Source organism: Poromitra crassiceps (assembly GCF_964638095.1).
Source record: "Poromitra crassiceps genome assembly, chromosome: 27".
Lineage (NCBI taxonomy): Eukaryota > Metazoa > Chordata > Actinopteri > Beryciformes > Melamphaidae > Poromitra > Poromitra crassiceps.
In genome coordinates, this window is record NC_139650.1 from 7,583,874 (window position 1) to 7,605,882 (window position 22,009).

A 22,009-nucleotide genomic window follows, 5' to 3' on the forward strand; every position below is an offset into this window, starting at 1 on the left:
GTCAGGTCAGTGCCACACAGTTACTTTACTTACCTTGTGACCACAGCAGTGACGACACGTCAGGTCAGTGCCACATAGTTACTTTACTTACCTTGTGACCGCAGCAGTGACGACACGTCAGGTCAGTGCCACATAGTTACTTTACTTACCTTGTGACCGCAGCAGTGACGACACGTCAGGTCAGTGCCACATAGTTACTTTACTTACCTTGTGACCGCAGCAGTGACGACACGTCAGGTCAGTGCCACATAGTTACTTTACTTACCTTGTGACCGCAGCAGTGACGACACGTCAGGTCAGTGCCACACAGTTACTTTACTTACCTTGTGACCGCAGCAGTGACGACACGTCAGGTCAGTGCCACATAGTTACTTTACTTACCTTGTGACCGCAGCAGTGACGACACGTCAGGTCAGTGCCACACAGTTACTTTACTTACCTTGTGACCGCAGCAGTGACGACACGTCAGGTCAGTGCCACACAGATACTTTACTTACCTTGTGACCGCAGCAGTGACGACACGTCAGGTCAGTGCCACACAGTTACTTTACTTACCTTGTGACCGCAGCAGTGACGACACGTCAGGTCAGTGCCACACAGTTACTTTACTTACCTTGTGACCGCAGCAGTGACGACACGTCAGGTCAGTGCCACATAGTTACTTTACTTACCTTGTGACCGCAGCAGTGACGACACGTCAGGTCAGTGCCACACAGTTACTTTACTTACCTTGTGACCGCAGCAGTGACGACACGTCAGGTCAGTGCCACACAGTTACTTTACTTACCTTGTGACCGCAGCAGTGACGACACGTCAGGTCAGTGCCACACGGTTACTTTACTTACCTTGTGACCGCAGCAGTGACGACACGTCAGGTCAGTGCCACACAGTTACTTTACTTACCTTGTGACCGCAGCAGTGACATACATCAGTGACATACATAGCCAGGCTGGAGGCATTATGGATTTGCGTTGTTCGTACGTCCGTACACCCGTCCGATGTTCGTTAATGCGATATCTGAGGCACGCTTTGACAGAATTTCTTCCAATTTGACTTAAACGTCGGCTTGGATGCAAGGATGAACTGATTAGATTTTGGTGATCACAGGTCAAAGTTCAAGGTCACTGTGACCTCTCGAATGCCATTTTCAAGCTTGTTAACGGGATATCTCCCTTAATGGAATTTCTTCGAATTTGCCTCAAACGTCCACTTGGACTCAAGGATGAACTGATTCGATTTTGGTGGTCAAAGTTCAAGGTCACTGTGACCTCACGACGGCTCGTTTCATGCTCGTTAACACGATATCTCAGGAACGCCTTGACGGAATTTCATCATATTTGCCTCAAACGTCCAATTGGACTCGAGGATGAACTGATTACATTTTGGTGGTCAAAGGTCAAAGTCAATGTGACCTCACCAATGCCATTTTCAAACTCGGTAGCGCCATATCTCAGTAACACCTTGACGGAAGTTCTTCACATTTGGCTCAAACGTCAAAGTCTGGACAAACATGGATGTCGACTGCTCACTTGTTGGTGGAGGCATATACCCGCGATCGTTCTAGTTTTATTTTCTAGTCCTTTCTAGTTTGAACTCATACAGACTGTTTAAAGCTCCCCTCCAGTGTCATTTTTAAGATACTGAGTATACTGAGCGTTGAACAAAGAGAGAACAGTGCTGCAGTCATTATGCTGCACAGCTTCAGGTCTTCTCAAGGTAAGTTCTTGGGCACAAATAATGACGTGCGTTGTTGTTACAGCACGCGCACATGTACCTTTTCATAGAACACCAACAGTTGTACAGGTATAATAAAGTGACTGGATGGGGGCTTGAAGGAGCCCAGTCACACACTGTTCTGGATCACTTTACAAACAGGTTTGACAGAGTTGAGTTTTGGTCAAAGCCTGGTCCAATCAGCTCTCACGTTTCAACTGCTGACATTTTCTCTCAGGAAAATGACAAGCCGTGTGTGTGTGTGTGTGTGTGTGTGTGTGTGTGTGTGTGTGTGTGTGTGTGTGTTTCAGACGGCAACATGGATGACCAGGAGCTGAATGAACCACAGAACAGAGTAGCTCTACTGAAAGGTAACCATGACAACTGTGCTCTGATTAAGTATTCAAATGGGTGTTTTTCATCAAATTTATTTTTAAATAGCAATCCAACATTATTCATTATCCATCAACATTCATGATTAATACTTATTCTCTCAGAGAAGGACATTTAACGTTAGTGATAGTTTTGTGCCTCACAGCTCTCATCTAACGTTACTGAGCAGCAGTGAAACTCTGACAGCAGATTTGTTTTTTTTATGGGCTATGGCTGTGATTTATTTGATGTGCTTATTGCACATTTTGTAGCCGGTTTTGTAAGTCTTATTTTTGTCCTCCACAAACATTTTTATTAGGAGCATCCCTACTATAGAGTATATGTGAGAAATTCATGAACATATGAACCATATTACACTAGGTGCTGTGGAACAGGAAGCAAACGGACGCAGTTGAATTCTTGAATGTCAACTAATAAGCTTTTTTTTTTTTTTTTACTCTGTGCGTGTGTGTAGATGAGCTTCGTCGGGCTGGTCTAGAGCCTGGAGACACGGAGCAGGTCATCCACCATCTCCACAGAGAACTACTGGAGGCCCAGGAGTTAGCCAACACCGGCAAGCAGAAATGTCTGGAGCTCCAAGGTAACCGACAGTCCTAACATTATTACTAATGATTACAAGAATAATGCTAATGCTGCTATACGATACGCACCATACACCATAATTGACCCAGGAAATAGCCAACACCAACACACCGAATTGTCTAGAAGGACAAGCATCCTCCATCATCTGGGGGGCTGTTTCAAGTTGGTTTGCACCAATAATGGTGTATTTTCAGACTTCAACTGAAATGCTTTATGTGCACTTTCAGCACCATGGACAGCTCAACTTATATCTAATAATATAAAATTATAATCCAAATAAGCAACTACAAACCAAACAATAGACCCTTCTCACGGGGGGCATTTTGTGTGGAAAAGACAGGGTTAACACAGGTGCAAGCAAAACACTAATGAGGGTTTCAAACTTCCAGGATTGGAATGTGGAAACCCTCATTAGTGTTTTGCTCGCACCTGTGTTTATTCTGCCTTTTTGACACAAAATGGCCCCCGTGAAAAGGGTCTATTACACACTGAAACAATTACATTTTTGCTTTGGAATGAGGAGAAGCCTCGCTGTTCTCGGCAACTACGGTAGTCTGCATTGAAGAATAGCGCTAGGCCTATGTGTTATGTTTCAGCTGACATAAAAACAGCCTGAACAATTCCCTGAAATTAAATTAACAACAAAAGCCATATTGAATGAAAAGTGTCTGAAACGACTGCTTTTTTATTTATTATAATGAATTGCGTTGGTGCTCTTTCAGCACCGTGGAGAGCTCCCGTCATGCGCTGTCGGTCTGGTAGGAGGATTTTAAGCCCACATCATTGTTTGTAGAGATTCTTTTAATGATGTGTATTTGCTTTAGTTTGAGTGTTTACTAGTTTCCTAGTCGACGCCGTTAGTAATGTTCGTAGTGAAAGAAATGAGCCAGCTATCGTTTTTCTGTGAAAGTGAACTGCTGTTTCTAAGTGCATCAAAACAACTTGAATATCAGTATAGTCTTAAAGGGCACAAGTGAATTGCATCGGCATTCAACGAACTATCATCACATCAGAGTCTGAAAACAAGATGCTAAAAATACATAAATGAATCTTAATTGATTAGACAAATGAAATCCACATCTGGAATGACAACAGCCAACTTAGCTATACAAGCAATTAACATAATTAGTAACTCATAATGAATGTCCCGTCTAACAAACAAACTATGAATGAATGCGGACGTGGCATCTGAATTTGGCCAGGATACCAGACATTAACTGGCTTTATTTCCTATTGCAAATAAAGTCATGAGTGGACTTACGTGGGCACGAACGCAGTAAGGGCCGGTACACATGCCGCCTCTTATGCACGCTCGAATCCGTTCATGTCAACGGTGGCAGACGCGCACAAACGTGAGGTCGATGCGGTCACAACGCGCACAAACGTGAGGTCGATGCGGTCACAACGCGCACAAACGTGAGGTCGATGCGGTCACAACGCGCACATATCAACTTTTCGGGAACACCGCAAGTGTGCCACATGTTAAGCCGTGTTGTTGTTTTTGGTTGCTTGGCAACGCCAGGCGCACCCCTAGCACAACCGTCCACTTGGTAAACGTTGTGTTCACGCTGGATGTGAATCCGGCCCTAAGTCAATCAAACTATAATACACAGAACCAAATCATATGAAACCGCGGCTTTGAGACGACCACGGGAAAATGAGTCTCAGGGAATTCTTCATACTGAACTTTAAGGTGGAACTGTTTGGTTGAAGTAACTACAACTCAGTCAGTTGGTGGCCCTTTGGGAGGGCGGGGCCCTACAGTAACCGCTACTATTAATACTGTCAGTACTGTTGATGACGAAAAGGTAATCTGGTCATGAGAACATTGGGTCCAGGAATTAGCCAACACCAGTATGAAGAAGTATCGGGAGCTACGGCTCGTATTGATCATACTGGGAACAGTGCAGAAATGTCAGGAAGTATGAGGAGAGAGTCCTGGTCCTGGATGTCTCCTGAAACTGCCCTGCAGGTCTGTGTGTCCCTTCCCCTCAGAGGACATCATGATACAATCTGCTTCTTATTTCACATGGGATTTTCTGAGGAAGTTCAGCTCAACCTTGTTACTCTACTGTACAAGTAACACTCTGTCTGTCTGTCTGTCTGTCTGTCTGTCTGTCTGTCTGTCTGTCTGTCTCTCTAGCTCTGCTGGAGGAAGAGAGGAGGAGCAACAGTCAGCTGACTGAGGAGTCAACCAAACAGATCCAGAACCTGCAGAGTTAGTACACACACACAGACAGACACATGCAAGCGTGTGCACGTGCGCACACACACACACACACACACACACACACACACACACACACACACACACACACACACACACACACACACACACACACGATACTGTACACATCCCACTTCTCTTAAAATAATCTACCTTATCATCTCTTGCCTTTGTGTGTGTGTGTGTGTGTGTGTGTGTGTGTGTGTGTGTGTGTGTGTGTGTGTGTGTGTGTGTGTGTGTGTGCGTGTGTGTGTGTGCGTACAGCCCAGCTGGGGAGGCTGCAGGCTGACATGGAGGCATTGAGGGAGCAGAGGGAGAGCACCATCCGCAGCACCAGAGAGGAGCTGTCCTCGGCCCAGGAGGAGGTACGCCTCCTATCAGGAATCAATTAGGATGATCAGTCTGTTCTGATTGGTTCCCGAGGCTCAGCATCGTTATGCTGAGCCCATGCCCAGCCATGCTGACTGCTGCTGCTTCATAACGTTATAAACAAATTTAAACGACTTGAATTCACTTGAACACGTGTAACGTTACTCACACGGTTGAAAGTTAGGAAAGAAGTGTACGAAGTTTCATGTTTACAACACGGCTTCAATCAGGTCCTCAGACCTTCGCTCACCGTCTGTGTGTGCTGCCTGGCTGCTGGGTGCGTTAGTTTGTGCTCACGGCGCATGCCGCAGGACACGCCCAGCCAGAAAACTAGAGACTGTCTCATGAGCTATACCTCACGTTAGTCGGCTTTGCGAGAGGAGGAAAGAGTTCCATCGTCCATCGCCCCAACCCTAGTCCGCAAAAATAATAATAATAATAATCAATCAAAATTCCACATGATCGACATGATTCCTTAACGATCAATTACCGATTTTCGATTATTGATACCATCCAGGCATCCACACTCAGACAGCCCGGATAGGAGGGAGCGCTTGTAATTTACAGCGGTGCACGCTGAAACTGGCACGAGCGGGCGGAGTTTTTTATTTCATTTTTTCCTCTATAAAATGAACGGTGTTACTGGTGTATGCCCCACAATGAAATGACATACCCCATGATATACCCCACCACAGTTCACTCCCATATACAGGCACAAATGGTTTACTTAGCCTACTAAATAATTGTATTCTCATTTTGTTGACCTTGCTTTCACAATTTCATGACATGCGTTATGTGTTTCCCCCCTAACCCCCCTAAAAATATATATAAAAGGCAATGGTAGGGGAAGCACTGCAGGACTTGTGACCTAGTCTGCAGCCAGCCACTAGGGGGCGATCAAGATGTTTTGACTTCACTTGGGGAGCTGTCATGACATCCATTTATTTATACCAGACCATAACAACAACAAAAGCGGATAAAAAAAAAATCTACGCTTTCTTTTTGTTTGTTAATTGTTAAATGTTCTATATCATTCTAAATATAACTGAATCATTTGGTTTGACCAAGTAAAAATATTTTTATAAGCATTTTACGTGTCTATGGAGAAATAAAATGGCGGATGAAATCTCCTGGTTCGTATGCTTAACCCGGAAGTGGGTGTGACTTGAAATACGGGAAATACATCTTTCCATGCTGCCTGATGTGTTTGGGTGCTGACCAATCAGCATCGGAGGTCAGTCCTGACTGGTTGAAGTTAGCCTGTGATAGATGGTGATAGATCGTTCATCCAATCACCTGCTAAGTATGATGTTCTTTTCAAAAACCGTTTCTGAGGGCGACTTCCCAGATGGTCCTGTGTGGGCCGTGCGTCTGAACCCCCTCTCTGTGTCTCCTCTAGATGGTGCTGTTGCTCCAGGCCGCAGAGTCTGTGGCAGCAGAGAGACAGCGGGAGCTGGGCGCTCTGCAGGCAGAGCTGGGCACCGTGCGCACCGAGCTGGAGCTGTGGAGGAGCACGGCCGCACAGTACGAGACCGAGATCAGCCGACTGCAAGAGGCCTTCACACAGCAGCAGCTACACAGCAGCAGCGCCACCCAGCTGCAGGGTGAGGGAGGGCATGTCTTATTATGTAAAGAAACTGGATGATAAGGGGGTAGGAAAAGCCCACCCATTCATTTGAATGTAAGCTGCTCATTGATGCATGAAGCATTTTGAAGGGGTTTTTCTTCTGACTTTTATTGTATACACCAAAGTGCTCACACACCTTTTCTGTGTCTCTCTCTCTCTCTCTGTCAATTCGATTCAATTCAAATGGCTTTATTGGCATGACGTAACACTGTACATATTGCCAAAGCAAGCGTTTAGACATAAGGAGCTAAACATTAATTAGAAAACTTACTATATCAAACATACTACAAGACAAATTATCTGTTGTCAGATATAGCAGCAACATCCTTTGAATAACAAAGAAACTACTGTCTTTCTCCCCCCTCTCGGTCTGTCTATCTTTCTCTGTCTCTCTCCCCCTCTCTCTGTCTGTCTCTCACTCTCAGTGGAGTGTTCAGCTTTGCAGCAGAAGTGTGTGTGTGTGCAGCAGGAGTGTGAGAGTCTGAGAGGGGAGCGGAGCACTCTGTCCGACAAATTGCTCCACCTAGAGGCCGAGCTCAGCAGGTACACACACACTCTCTCTCTGTCACACACACACACACACACACACACACACACACACACACACACACACACACACACACACTTCCCTCCCCTGAGTCCCCTCATATCAGCCTCCCTCCCCTGAGTCCCCTCACATCAGCCTCCCTCCCCTGAGTCCCCTCATATCAGCCTCCCCTGAGTCCCCTCACATCAGCCTCCCCTGAGTCCCCTCACATCAGCCTCCCCTGAGTCCCCTCATATCAGCCTCCCCTGAGTCCCCTCATATCAGCCTCCCCTGAGTCCCCTCACATCAGCCTCCCCTGAGTCCCCTCATATCAGCCTCCCCTGAGTCCCCTCATATCAGCCTCCCCTGAGTCTCCTCACATCAGCCTCCCCTGAGTCCCCTCACATCAGCCTCCCCTGAGTCCCCTCACATCAGCCTCCCCTGAGTCCCCTCACATCAGCCTCCCCTGAGTCCCCTCACATCAGCCTCCCCTGAGTCCCCTCACATCAGCCTCCCTCCCCTGAGTCCCCTCACATCAGCCTCCCCTGAGTCCCCTCACATCAGCCTCCCCTGAGTCCCCTCACATCAGCCTCCCTCCCCTGAGTCCCCTCACATCAGCCTCCCTCCCCTGAGTCCCCTCACATCAGCCTCCCTCCCCTGAGTCCCCTCACATCAGCCTCCCCTGAGTCCCCTCACATCAGCCTCCCCTGAGTCCCCTCACATCAGCCTCCCCTGAGTCCCCTCACATCAGCCTCCCTCCCCTGAGTCCCCTCACATCAGCCTCCCCTGAGTCCCCTCACATCAGCCTCCCCTGAGTCCCCTCACATCAGCCTCCCCACCCAATAACCAAAGTAACTACAAGCAGAACAATATGGTGACAGATACATGGAGTTCCAATAGAACTGTTGGATCAAAATCTAAATGCTCAATTACACTACAGTAAATAGAATGGAGTTGTGTATGCAGGAGGAGAGAAACCAACAACAAAGAAATAACAATAAAATACTGTAAAACGGGGAAGGTTTCTATTTTAGGGGCGTGGCCATTTGGCCTTCTGCATCGCAATTTTTGTCAGTGCACAAGACCACATGTCAGGGCACAAGACCACATGTCAGGGCACAAAGACCACATGTCAGGGCACAAAGACCACATGTCAGGGCACAAAGACCACATGTCAGGGCACAAAGACCACATGTCAGGGCACAAAGACCACATGTCAGGGCACAAAGACCACATGTCAGGGCACAAAGACCACATGTCAGGGCACAAGACCACATGTCAGGGCACAAAGACCACATGTCAGGGCACAAGACCACATGTCAGGGCACAAAGACCACATGTCAGGGCACAAAGACCACATGTCAGGGCACAAAGACCACATGTCAGGGCACAAGACCACATGTCAGGGCACAAAGACCACATGTCAGGGCACAAAGACCACATGTCAGGGCACAAAGACCACATGTCAGGGCACAAGACCACATGTCAGGGCACAAGACCACATGTCAGGGCACAAAGACCACATGTCAGGGCACAAGACCACATGTCAGGGCACAAAGACCACATGTCAGGGCACAAAGACCACATGTCAGGGCACAAAGACCACATGTCAGGGCACAAGACCACATGTCAGGGCACAAGACCACATGTCAGGGCACAAAGACCACATGTCAGGGCACAAAGACCACATGTCAGGGCACAAGACCACATGTCAGGGCACAAAGACCACATGTCAGGGCACAAAGACCACATGTCAGGGCACAAAGACCATCACTCTACTGACATCATGAAGAGGGATCTTTCTGAAATGTGTGTTACAGTCAAATGATTCAAGGACACATCCTTTGCATAGAGCAGCTACATTAAACTGAGACCACTGACGCTTTTAAAGCAACTGACAGTAGCAGGGCACTGTCAGTTGCCAGGAGGAGAGAGGTGATGACAGAGGAGTGCAGGAGGTGGGTGGACAGGTGGAGGAGAAATAGAAGGGGAGAATGAGAGAAGGAAGACGAGGAGAGAGAGAAAGGAGGAGGTGAAACAGAGATGTACTGTACAGAACCGGGCCATAGACTGAAACATATCCTGAAACAGACACTGGCTCTGGTGTCAAGTCAGACAGAGAAAGACAGAATGAGACAGGAAGTAAAGAAGGGTTGGGTACCATTCACATTTGAACCGATAGCAGTACCTGGAATTTGGTACCGGTACTCTCTTCCTAATTACAAAAATGTAATTTCATTTGTAAAAAAACAAAAACAAAATAAATTCAACAGTCAATCAATTTCAACATTGTTATTTATTTAGAACATTTTACAGAGATGCGCTCTCAGCAGGTGCCGAAATTTGTGCCGATAGATTTTACTTGAATCGGTACTCGGTAGTACTCGTTACATCCCTAGTTGACGTCCCTACTGACTTTGTTGCCATGTTGTTGCTGTGTTGTTAATGTGTTGTTGCTGTGTTGTTAATGTGTTGTTATTGTGTTGTTGCTGTGTTGTTAATGTGTTGTTTCTGTGTTGTTAATGTGTTGTTGACACAGTGTTTCCCATACATAAAGGAATTTGTGGCGGGCCGCCACAATAATATTTTGACCGCCACAATAAGATGTTGACCAAAAAAAAAAAAAAAAAATTTTTTTTTATTTTTTTATTTTATTTTTTTATTTATTACAGTGCACCTGAACGCAACATGCAAGATATCCGCTGAATAAGTGTCCAATAAATGTTCATGTCATTCTGGCCAATACTTCTGTTATAGCATTTCAGTCTGGAATATGGAATATCTTTCAATAATCTATGATTTAGCTGCTAAATTGTCAAATACCGCCATCTGCTCGCTACCCAGGCACTTATGTATGTACTTAACCCAACTAACTTAACCTAACTAACTATCCGGTGTGCACAACACTGTCAGCCTAAACTCCGGCTGACACCCCAAAAACCTACAATCCGCTACAGAAAAATGTATATTGTTTGTTTATTAACTGGCCCCTCGCCTTCTATCATTTCACGAAAGTGGCAAAGCAAGTTGAGTATCCCTGACCTATAGGGAGAAATTTAGTTTGTCATTGTAAACCCACAGCACAGTAATGATGACATGTTCTTCATAGATCTAGCCTTTTAATTTTGCTCTTAAGCTTTCTCAAAGTACACCAAATTCATGCATTTTACTTTAAAATGTTTAAAAAAATCTCGCGGTGGGGCATGCCCCCGCACCCCCCTAGGGGGTCTGTGGTCCCCCACCACAAATTCTCAAAATCCTGTGGGAAACACTGGTTGACATATTGATGATGTGGTGTTGTTGTTGACATGCTGTTGTGTTGTTGAAGGTGTGTTGTTGCTGTGTTGTTGAAGGTGTGTTGTTAATGTGTTGTTGAAGGTGTGTTGTTAATGTGTTGTTGCTGTGTTGTTAATGTGTTGTTGCTGTGTTTCTATGTTGTTGACATATTGATGATGTGTTGTTGTTGACATGCTGCTGTTGTGTTGTGCGTTGCAGCACGCGGCAGCAGAGCCAGGCTCTCAGCAGCAGTCTGGAGTCTGTGGTTCAGAGAGAGGAGGTTCTGCAGGACAAACTGGGTTCTCTGGAGAACCAACACCTGCAGGACGCAAGACAGCTACAGAGCCAGCTGGACCAGGCCCAGGCACGCACACACACACTGCAGAGAGAGGTACACACACGCACTCACACAGACACACACACACACACTGCAGAGAGAGGTACACGTGTCCGGACGCACGCGCGCACACACACACACACACACACACACACACACACACACACACACACACACACACACACAGGGCCTCATTTCATTCAAGTCCTTAAAGTCTCCCTCCAGTATATTTTGTAATTTTTAAGAGATTTCATCTGAGTCCTGCTCTGACATGTTGATTAGCCACATATTCTTTGACAAATAACCACATTTTGTGCTCAAGTAAAAAAAAAAAAAAAAAGCTGCTGCTAAAATGGAGTGGGGAGTCCAGTCCTGCCACCACGATGTTGCAGTGGAACAAGCTATTATTAGCCTTCGATTGTTACTCATTTCAGATCTTTGGCGCAGAATCAGATGACGTGACGATACGGCAGTTTTTACAACTTTGAAATAAAACATCAACGGTTATACAGGTAGAAAGACTCAGTGGAGGGAGGCTTTAAGAGTCAAGTTAACTTATCGTAATGTACAGCAGTGATGGGACACTGGACTCCTGTGTGTGTGTGTGTGTGTGTGTGTGTGTGTGTGTGTGTGTGTGTGTGTGTGTGTGTGTGTGTGTGTGTGTGTCAGTATGAGGACACCCAGGGCCAGCTGGTGGACCTGCGTCAGCGCTATGAGAGGACGGAGCAGGAGAAGCTGAACATCGACCAGGAGCTGGAGCAGTGCAGGAGCAACCTGAAGCTGCTGCAGGACAAGACCAGCACCGTGAGTACACACACACATGCACGCGTACACGCACACGTGCACACACGCAGTCAAGGCAAGTTGATTTGTATTGCACATTTCCTACACAGAGACAAGTTCACAGTGCAAAATGATTAGTGAGTGAATTCATATGCATACTTACTTAGATCTTAAATGATGCACTGATGTGAATGAATTTGACAGGTGTGTTTGTGCTGGTGTCACAAGACAACACCAGCACATTGGACCCTATCCTCCACCTGGCACAAGGTGGCGCTGATAGGTTTCCTGACCCAAACGCTTGTCCTTTTCACGCCTACGTTGTTTAAATAGGACATGAGACATTTCATCATATCACTCTAGTTCATTTTTGCATTTGACCTCAGACAAGACAGGACACTGCTTTCAAGTGTCCAAGTGGACTTGGACACACCCTGACTGCATGTGCTTCTCAACCTTTTTGAGCTGCAACCCCAAAAAACTTTAGACTAGGGTTCAGTTCAGTTCTATGGGAGATTTAATCATGGGAGAAAAATCATTCTCAACAAATATTTATGAATTTATATATTATGACAACCATCCCGCGTCACCCCCCCCCCCCCCCCCCAAATAATCTCCCCCAGGTTGAGAACCACTGGCTTAGACCATGCACTGCAGATTATCTAAATAGGGCCCCAAGAGTCCACACACACACACACACTGACACTGCAGGGCCAGACTAGCACTGTGAGTCCACACACACACACACACACACACACACACACACACACACACACACACACACACTGCAGGGCCAGACTAGCACTGTGAGAGCTGCAGTCTTGAATAAAGCACACATTAAACAGACTGATGTTTCTCCTCGCACCACATGACACACCTGGAAGGTTGCTGCTGCAGAGCACCTCAACAAATTCACTTTATTCTTCTTCACCAGATAGATTCTTTTTAATTGATTTGTGTATTGTTGTCATGTCGTTTGCATTATTAGCATTCCTCATTCAGTCCAATGGGCAGCATGTGGGTCAGGCTGATGATCTGGTCAGATATGGTCCATTTCTTTAGTCAAAGACTTCTGCAATTTGTTTCAGATATGACATACAGATAGACAGATACATTGTGTCTGATCATGCTGCACATTTTGTCTATAGGACCCATCAAAAAGGTTCCTGCCTTTTTTTTAACAGCAGTCTTATTAGACATGCCTTTACTTTGAAAGCATCTAAAGAACCATCCAAAAATGAAGAAGAAAAAGCAGTTTAAATGTTTCAGAGGCTTTTCTTCCCTGACTAGAAGATTTGTCTTTTATTCTTTGGCATAAAATGTCAATAATATCATGGCAGGATATCTGCATTATCGTCAGTTTACAGTCCAGAAAGGTGTTCATCAGCCTCCTACATGAACGCTGCTGCTGCTGTGGAGGGAGGTAATGAGGAGTGCTGACCACGCCCCCCCATAGGAGGACCGCCATGCTGCAGACTGGGCGGGATGCTCTTCTTCTGTGGTGTTTTTATGTGGCTGCACTGTGGTGTGGAAATGGCTGTGACGCTTGGCCTGATCATGTGACCGGATATCTTGACGACAACAACAAAACATGAGCCTGCCTCCCTTCAAATCCCTCTCTCTCTCTCTCTCTCTCTCTCTGTGTTTCTCTCTCTCTCTCTCTCTCTCTCTCTGTGTTTCTCTCTCTCTCTCTCGCTCTCTCTCTCTGTTTCTCTCTCTCTCTCTCTCTCTGTGTTTCTCTCTCTCTCTCTCTCTGTGTTTCTCTCTCTCTGTGTTTCTCTCTCTCTCTCTCTCTCTCTCTCTCTCTCTGTGTTTCTCTCTCTCTCTCTCTCTCTGTGTTTCTCTCTGTCTCTCTCTCTCTCTCTGTGTTTCTCTCTCTCTCTCTCTCTGTGTTTCTCTCTCTCTCTCTCTCTGTGTTTCTCTCTCTCTCTCTCTCTGTGTTTCTCTCTCTCTCTCTCTCTCGCTCTCTCTCTGTGTTTCTCTCTCTCTCTCTCTCTCTGTGTTTCTCTCTGTCTCTCTCTCACTCTGTTTTGACCCTTCCCTGCTCCCCACCCCTCTTGTTTTGAGCTGTTGTGTTTGATTTGAAAGGTTGCTTCAGTAGACTCAGAGGCCCCGCCCCCTCGCTGTAGCCGCTCCCATCCTCCATGTTGGTTTTGGTTGATTTGCAGGCTGATTTCTTGTTATCCCTCTCCTCCTCCCCTCCTCCTCCTCCCTCTAGCCATCCATATTGCAGCCTGTCCAAGCCATATTCATGGGCCTTGTCCTGGCTCTGCTCTACTGGTGTTTCGGCCAGTTGTGGTAGAAAGGTATACACCGACAGAACATCACAGTCTCTCTCTCTCTCTCTGTCTCAGCCCTCCGTCCGTCCATCCATCCATCCTGCTCTGGAAGGAAAGATGGGAGGAGAAAAGATGGTCCTGGTCCTTCCTGAATTCTGGGTCACCGCTTTTGATATCAAATCTTATCAATCAATCTGAAATAGAATCATTCAACTCTACGATTGTATTATAATTCCTTGTGAGTTCCTTTATAGTCCTGAAACCACAGCTGTCCAAAAAATGGTCAGGAGCTGATTTTTTGTTTTTCATTTTCTAATTGATTATGATGAAAATGAACGAGTCCCACGACCTTCTCTTCTTTCAGTTTGGTGCTGATGAAGGCAATGTCAGTCAGTAAAGAAATGTGAAACTAGAAGAGAAGAGGGACTTTTCTTGCTATTGTTTTTCCCCTAGAAGCCTTGTGTCTGCCACTCACTGCAGTCTTTCTTCTATTGAAGTGTAGACTTGTTTTCTAATTGATTCTCCTGGAAGGCGATGTCATGTGGCAAATACCATTTGAAGGAGGACAGATTTGAAGAGATACGTTTTTTTTTATTTGTCTCTTACGAGAGTAAACCCAGAATTCTGATTGACCAAGACGGTGTTTTCACCTCTTGCACATCATCATCTTCATCACAGTGGTGGGCGGTGACTAACTGAAGCATGGCTGTCTGTCTGTCTGTGTCCAACCGTCAGTCCGCCTGTCAGTGGCTCCGCTTTAAAGGGAAACCTCCTGTCTGTCACACTGAAGAAATACCAACCCAGATCAGGTTTACGTCTCAATAAGGGGGCACGGTCTCAACTTTTTGTCTTTTAAAGGTAGGGCCATATGAAATCCTTTTTTTTTTTTTTTTTCAAATTCGGTTTAATTTTTCCCCAAATTCCGTTTTTCGAATTTCGTTCGGATTTTTGTCTGTTTGTTTTTTGATGACTTGGCTCTCTAAGACATGTTTCTCGGAAGTGAAAACCCAAGGGTGTGAGGTGACGTTAAGGGTCCCACGCAAGACTGGCCCCTCTCTCAAAACACCCCAATGGTAAACTGAATGATTTCTCTAGGCCTATTTTACAATTATGAAATCGTTTAGGTTACTACAGTACAATAGTTAGGTGTACTTTTGATTTGGATCATTATGCCTACTTTTATTCATTTCAGACAAATGATTTAAAATTCTGCAATATTCCATGTTTTACAGTTTATTCCATTTTTATTACAAAATTCTATGATTCCGTCTGTTTTTCTTGCATTGCGGGAATAGCAGCTGCTAGCTCAGTAAGCAGCTGGTTAGCTCCTCTAGCAGACAGCACAGTGTTGTGGAACAAGCAAAGACTTACCAGATGTTCCCAATACGCCTGCCTTCATGATCGCTGAGGCCGCCTTTTTAGCAGGAATATTGGATGTCAGTATTTGCCCAGCCTCTTCTGTGTAGAATAGCCAGATCTAGCTAAGCAAATAAAAACATGCACTCTGAATTAGTGAAGATGTAGCCTCAAAGGTAAACTGACAGTAAACAAGCCGAGCTTACTGATGGGAGGTAAAAGCCTGTGCTGCTGAACTTAACTGATTTATATTCTGCGGTAACTGCCGCAGCTAGTGACATCATCACCTGACACCAAAGATCAGCCAATAGCAGATTGCCAGTTCAGTAGCATGCTGTTTGTTACATATTGATGTCAGACACAATGTCATGTCTCTGTGTCACAGGTTTGGGTTTAGTTTAGCTCCTCTTTAAGCTCCACTGAAACGGCTCATTAGCACAGCAGCTAGCTTGTAGCTCGCCGAACCGCTTAATTACAATCAAGCTGGGCGATAAAAAATGATTTTATCAACCGCGCTGTCGGTCAGTCCCACCGCTTCCCTGAGCTAGGGTGCAGTCGATAGCACAGCGCCCTCTGAGATTCCCCCTCAGACACAAACACGGTGTCAAGATGGCCGCGCACGCTTCTACACGTGAGGAAATCCTTTCCAAAAAAGGCAGCCTCTCCTAAGCTGTTTGGTTTTGCAGCGTCCAACATCGAGCGAACCGTTGTCCGCTGTAACGTTTGTCTCAAGTCTGGAGGAACTAAAGACGGCTGCATCACAAATGTATTCCAGCATCTCAGACTGAGGCAGCGGCCGAGCGGAGGAGTGTCCGGCACTCCGAAATACACAAGCTAGCGTCGACCCTCAAACACCTGCTGAAGAACGAGCAACATTAGCGGTTTTCCCATGGCGTCCCATGTAACAAGAAGGGACTACAGTAGAAAGACCTTACAGTTACATTATATAAAAGGCACCGTTGTTTTTTCCGTTGATCCAACTAGGGCCTGACCGATACTGGATTTTTGGGGCCGATACCGATATTGGGGAGTAAAAAAATTCTGATATCGATATATCGGCCGATATTCTTTTATTAAATATACACATTATATTACACAATGTTTTTGCAATGATCCTTCAAATATCAAACACTTGACAAAGATATGACTTGACATGACTTGAAATATGTAATGTAGGCAGGATATTTTACACCTTATCAATAAACTTTGTTGTCCAAAATGACATCAATGCAATGAAACAGTAAACTTAACTGGGGATTTAATAATTATAAATAACTAGCAATACAAAAACACAAATATAACAAATGTAAAATATAACTTGAATTAAGAAAAAAGATCAAATATACACAACATGTTGTCTATGACTTAAAAAATACAAAATAAAAAAACATTGGCATATTTGTTTCGCGTCAACCATGCCCCCCGGCCGTTATCTGCTCCGCTTTGTAATTGACTAGCGACCACTCTCAGAGGAGATATGGTCCAGTAGCTTGTGTTTGTCTCAATGGGAAATGCCATCAGTTTGTTTTGTGTGAAGTGAGGCGTGAGTAGAGACTTGTTCCCCCAGACAGAGGAGAGGTTTCCCTTTAAACTGACAGACCACAGCGCTCTTCATGACTACACACACACGCGCACACACATGCACGCACACGCACACACACACACACTGCCTGCAGCTCGTGCCTGTCTCATGTCTCCTCATGTTAGGCTGCTGCTGCTTCTCATTTGATGCATCATAACCCTCCATCACTTACAACAGGGTTGGTCTTTATTTTATTTTTTATTTTTTTTCACGTTTATTTTATTATATCCACTTTTTCCATCCATTTCGTGCTTAATCTCAGTGATTTGATTTGATGGTTTTATTTAGCTCGTTTGCTCCGTCTCTCACTACAGGATTGGTGCATCTTCTCATTTAAATGACATCCCTCTTTTTCCATCAGCTGCTCTTTTCTCTGACTCACTACAGGATCGCTGGTGCAACTTTATTCTTTCTCTTTTTCTCCTCTTCTAATTATTCTTCTCTGCATGTTTTGCTTTTTGGGTTTTCCCTCCAACCCCTTGATACTTGTGTCTTTTTTTTGTTCATCATCTCTTTCTCTTTTTAACATTCTCTGTCTCTCTCTCTCTCTCTCTCCTCTCTGTCCTGTTTGTCTGTGTGCTGTTTGTGGTCTCTGCTGGTGAAACCAGTGTTTCCAGCCTGGAGCTGGTTTCACTCTCTGGAAGCTTCACTCTGCTGCTTCTCTGCTCCCTTCTTACCTTTCCTTCCTACTTTCTTCTCTCTCTCTCTCTCTCTCTCACACACACACACACACACACACACACATATCTATATATATATATATATATATATATATATATATATATATATATATATATATATAATCTGTCCTCTCTTCTTCCTCTACCCTTCTTCCATCCTTTCTTCCTTCCTTTTTCCGTCTTTTGTTATTTCTTTTTTCTCTCTTTCTCTCTTTCCTGGTTTGTCTTTGTCCAGTTTAGCTGCAATAATGGATTAGAAAAAAAAACAAGTTGATGATCTCTCTCTCCCTCCCTCTCTCCTCTCTCTGTCCCTCTTCTCCTCTCTGTCTCTCTCTCAGAGTGGCTGGAGCCCCTGGATGCCGGTCGTCGCGGTGATGGTCGCCGTGACGGCGGCGGTCCTCTACCCCAACTTCTCCAAGAGCAGCTCCACCTGAGACACACACACACACACACGTGCGCATGTGGCGCGCGTGCACACACACACACAGCGCTGTGAGGAGAGCATCACTGCTTTACTTGTATAAAGTTGTAATTGTACATAATTGTAGAGGGAATATAAAGGTTGTGGTTTCTCCGGAGGATCCAGACGCGTCTCGGTTCATTATTTAGTTGATTTTTATTGTTTTCTTTGGGGTTTCGTTGTGTTTTCTCGCCTCTCTCTCAGCTGTCGGGGAGTTTTTTTTTTTGGTTTCGTGTCTCTGATTATTTTTCCGGGTATCAGAGCGGTCCGTGGCGGGCCGGGCTTCCCGTCCCGAGTGGGCGGAGCCGACCGGTACCACTTTTCCCACGCTCCAGCCTGAGGACCAGAGGAGGACCGTCTTTACCGCGCTCACCAACCACCACAGAGGAAGGGCTCTGGCGCTACCTTTTCCCTAAACACGGCTCGTTAGCACTCTTCATTGAAATCAATGAACGCCAGCCAGTTGCTGCTGTTTGACACCCATTCGTTTTTGAAGGCCGTTGCCGATATTTTGGGATTGTAGCTGTTGATATTTGCTTCCTGATCATTTTCATCCCCAAAGATCCCAGAAAGTCTTCAGTTTCCTTGTCTTCAGGATGACAAGCCTCTGGAACATTCAGAGTGTCGTGGGACACTGAAACCTTACAGAATATTAATGATAGCCTAATAATACACTATTGATCTATGTTTCTGTGGAATCTACAATAGCGTATTAGGGCCATTGTAGGTTAAAAAAAAATTACTTTATTTGGATGGTCCAGTGTTTATACTCAACTAACTATAAGTAGATACTCAACAAAGTGTCACTTTGCTTAATTAACACCTAACACTTTGCCAACATTGGACAATCTAAGTTACACATAAAAGTACATGCATGATGTGGTTCCTTGACCCCCCAAAAACACTACTGAGGTTTTCCTTCTCGCAAATTCATGACTTTATAATCTCAGAATATTTATTTTCTTGTAAATTTGTGACTTTATAATCCTCCGAATATTTTAGTAGTTTTGTTTTGTTTCTCGTAAATTTACCACTTTAATCTCAGAATCGTTTGTCTGAATATTACCCCCCTTCCCCGGCGCGGTGATGTTTGTTTTTGTTGTTGTTTTGAGCTACAATGGCCCTAATACGCTGTCGTAGGAATCTGATCAAAGTGTCCGTTCAGAATGAGTTCAGGTTCAGGTCTTCCCATAGACGGGCAGTGTGTATCAATCAGCTCTACAGTAAATCTATAATCAATCAAACTGCATCAGATCATCACATCAGATCTCATTGCTAATAAACCGACGATATCGACTGCAGATATCAACGACCCGATGAATTCATCGTTCCCCAGTAAGCAGAGACACTACGTTTCGACTGAAAACTGGACTCAAAACTAATGTATATCATATTTCGGCTACCGGTACTGAACGCAGTACTGCCATGTACCTGCACTGTCTGTGCTCTGGTTGACTCTGCGGGCACGTGGACTGTTGGGAAGTGTTGGTTCGTCTGACGGTCTTCTGTTCTGTCGTTTTTGGTCGGCCATGTTGGATGTTCAGCAGGCCGTTTGTTGATATTTTGGGGAGGTGGGGGGGGACTTCAATCCAAGCCAAATTTTAAAAAAAAATCTGATTTATTTTCTGTGTTTTATTTTGGGCACAAATGGGGTTAAAGTGCCTCTGATGTAACTAACACCCGAGTTTGTGTATGTGTGTGTAGACAAACACGGACACAATCGCACGCGCGCGTGCACACACACGCACACACACACACACACACACACACATTTGAGTACCGCAGAGATGATGTGTTTTTGTAGGCCAACCTAGAAGTCATGCACTTCCTGGTCTGGAGGTCAATGGGATTTTTGTATGATTTGAGTTAGATGCCTGAAATAAAGTCTGTGGTTAACAAAGGTTTATGAAACTGCTAACTTTGTGTTCAGCAAAATAATCTTCACAAATGAGGGCCACTTTTATGATTTTTTGGAAGCTTTTTCTGAAAATCACGACTTTTAAAAATCATAAAACTGGTCCTCGTTTGTGACGATTCTCTTGCTGAACACAAAGTTATGAGTTTGATCAACTTTTGTTAAACACAGACCTTATTTCAGGCGTTTTAACCAAAATCCCCATCCAGAAATCCCTTTGACGTTTAGACGAGGGAACGGCAAGAGCTCACATCCGGGTCTGAGGCAGGTCTGCACTCATTCCTGCCATACTCTATACATACACACACACACACACACTGATGCAGTCACGACGGTGGAAACGCCATGTGGGAGGAGCCAGAGGAGAACGACGCAGTTTAACGTCATCCCATTTGAGTCATCTTCCAGGAGGCCCTCGGAAGACGACTCAAGTGTCCAAAAGTGTCCAGAGGAGGTTTGGGAACAAGTCTGGAACCTCCTTGTCACTATCCTGCTTTGAATACAAACTTGGTCTCTAAAAGTCTGGCAATCAAAAAAGGAAAATGTGCAGGAGAAATCATCCGGTAGAGTGGCGTGCAGAGGAAGACGCCATTTTGATTTTCTCCTCCAGGAGGGAAGATGCGTGACGCCTCCAATATGGCTGCCCCCTGCGACACGGCAGAAATTAACTTATTAGATGGTGAATCTGTGTGTGCGTACGCGTGTGTGTGTGTGTCAGACCTCACGCTCGACCCAGCGTTTCTCATTGTCAGTGTGTACTCTGTCTTGTCTGTGTTTAAAATAAACAACGAACAAAATATTCCTGATGTTTAAAGAGAAAAACACTACAGAGAGAGAATTGTAAAATAAAAGCAAAGCAAAGTTATGGACTGATGTGCTACTAGACTTATTTTGTTAAAACTGTTTAGAGATATGAGAGAGCTATGTGTAGAGTGATGAAGAAGATGATGTATTGAATATGCAGAGCGATGTTTGGATTAAAGTTGTAGCAAGCTGACCCACCAACCAGCTTCAGACTCTTCTGTTCCTCCAGCTGCTGCACGTCCAGACCGCGCTCCAAGTTCAAGGTACATTTCCACATGGCGCCTTTCTTTCACGCATCACATTCGTATTGGAGGCAGCCCTGCAATGCATTGTGGGTCAGGCGGAGCGAGCCGCGAGCGTACACTGCCCGCCTGCTCACTTGCATAAAGTATAGCTCCAGATACTTTATGCTAATGAGGTAGGCCTATTTGCCCCGCACCACCTCCGCCTCCCGAACTCATATCCAATCTTTTAAAGCACACAGGCAAAATACGGCCCGCAGGCGCACCCTGTCTGGCCAGCGATGGAATTGCATTTTTTTTTTTTTTTTTTTTTTTTTTACAGTGCACCTGAATGCAACATGCAAGATACCCGCTGAATTAGTGTCCAAATGTTCATGTCACTCTGACCAATACTCCACTTCTGTTATAGCATTTCAGTCTGGAATATGGAATATCTTTAAATAATCTTTGATTAAAAGGCTAAAAGTAATCATGTGTAAGAAATGACTTCTATATTGAAGTAGAAATTTAAATAACCGTTTTGGATTTATTTCGCTTCAAGAGTACATTTTTGTTCGTGTGACCCTCAACACAGTTTTTGAGAATCCCGGGCCACTTACTGATACTTGTGCTTAAATTAACCCACTCATATTCTGGTTTATTTCAAGAAAAACATTTCAGCTAGTGGAAATTTGGCTGGTAACTTTAAAATCTAGTAGCCATATTGGCAGGTGGTCAAACAAGTTAATTTCAAGCCCTGCAGGGGAGAGCAGGTGGTGACATAAAAGTGAGTGAGAAAAGGATCAAATATTGGTGGTTTAAGACTGAATAATGACAACACAACTGTTAATTTAAAATGAGTTATTGCTCTAAACCTGG

The 22,009-nt window shown here is 45.0% G+C and overlaps 1 protein-coding gene across 3 annotated transcripts in view; it reads left to right on the plus strand.

Moving 5' to 3' along the window:
• The window catches only part of slmapa (sarcolemma associated protein a), a 103,680-nt gene extending 82,581 nt beyond the window's left edge, over positions 1–21,099 (plus strand). For 2 of the 3 annotated variants that reach the window (XM_083661920.1, XM_083661922.1), the window contains 9 exons: positions 2,025–2,084; positions 2,561–2,686; positions 4,832–4,906; positions 5,180–5,280; positions 6,684–6,888; positions 7,337–7,454; positions 10,933–11,104; positions 11,720–11,854; positions 18,069–21,099. In XM_083661920.1, coding sequence (XP_083518046.1) covers positions 2,025–2,084; positions 2,561–2,686; positions 4,832–4,906; positions 5,180–5,280; positions 6,684–6,888; positions 7,337–7,454; positions 10,933–11,104; positions 11,720–11,854; positions 18,069–18,164 — 1,088 coding nt within the window. In that variant the 3' untranslated portion in view covers positions 18,165–21,099. Of the gene's footprint in view, positions 1–2,024; positions 2,085–2,560; positions 2,687–4,831; positions 4,907–5,179; positions 5,281–6,683; positions 6,889–7,336; positions 7,455–10,932; positions 11,105–11,719; positions 11,855–14,051; positions 14,140–18,068 lie in introns of all 3 variants that reach the window. The other variant, XM_083661921.1, reaches the window with a different exon arrangement.
• The last annotated feature ends 910 nt before the right edge of the window (positions 21,100–22,009 follow it).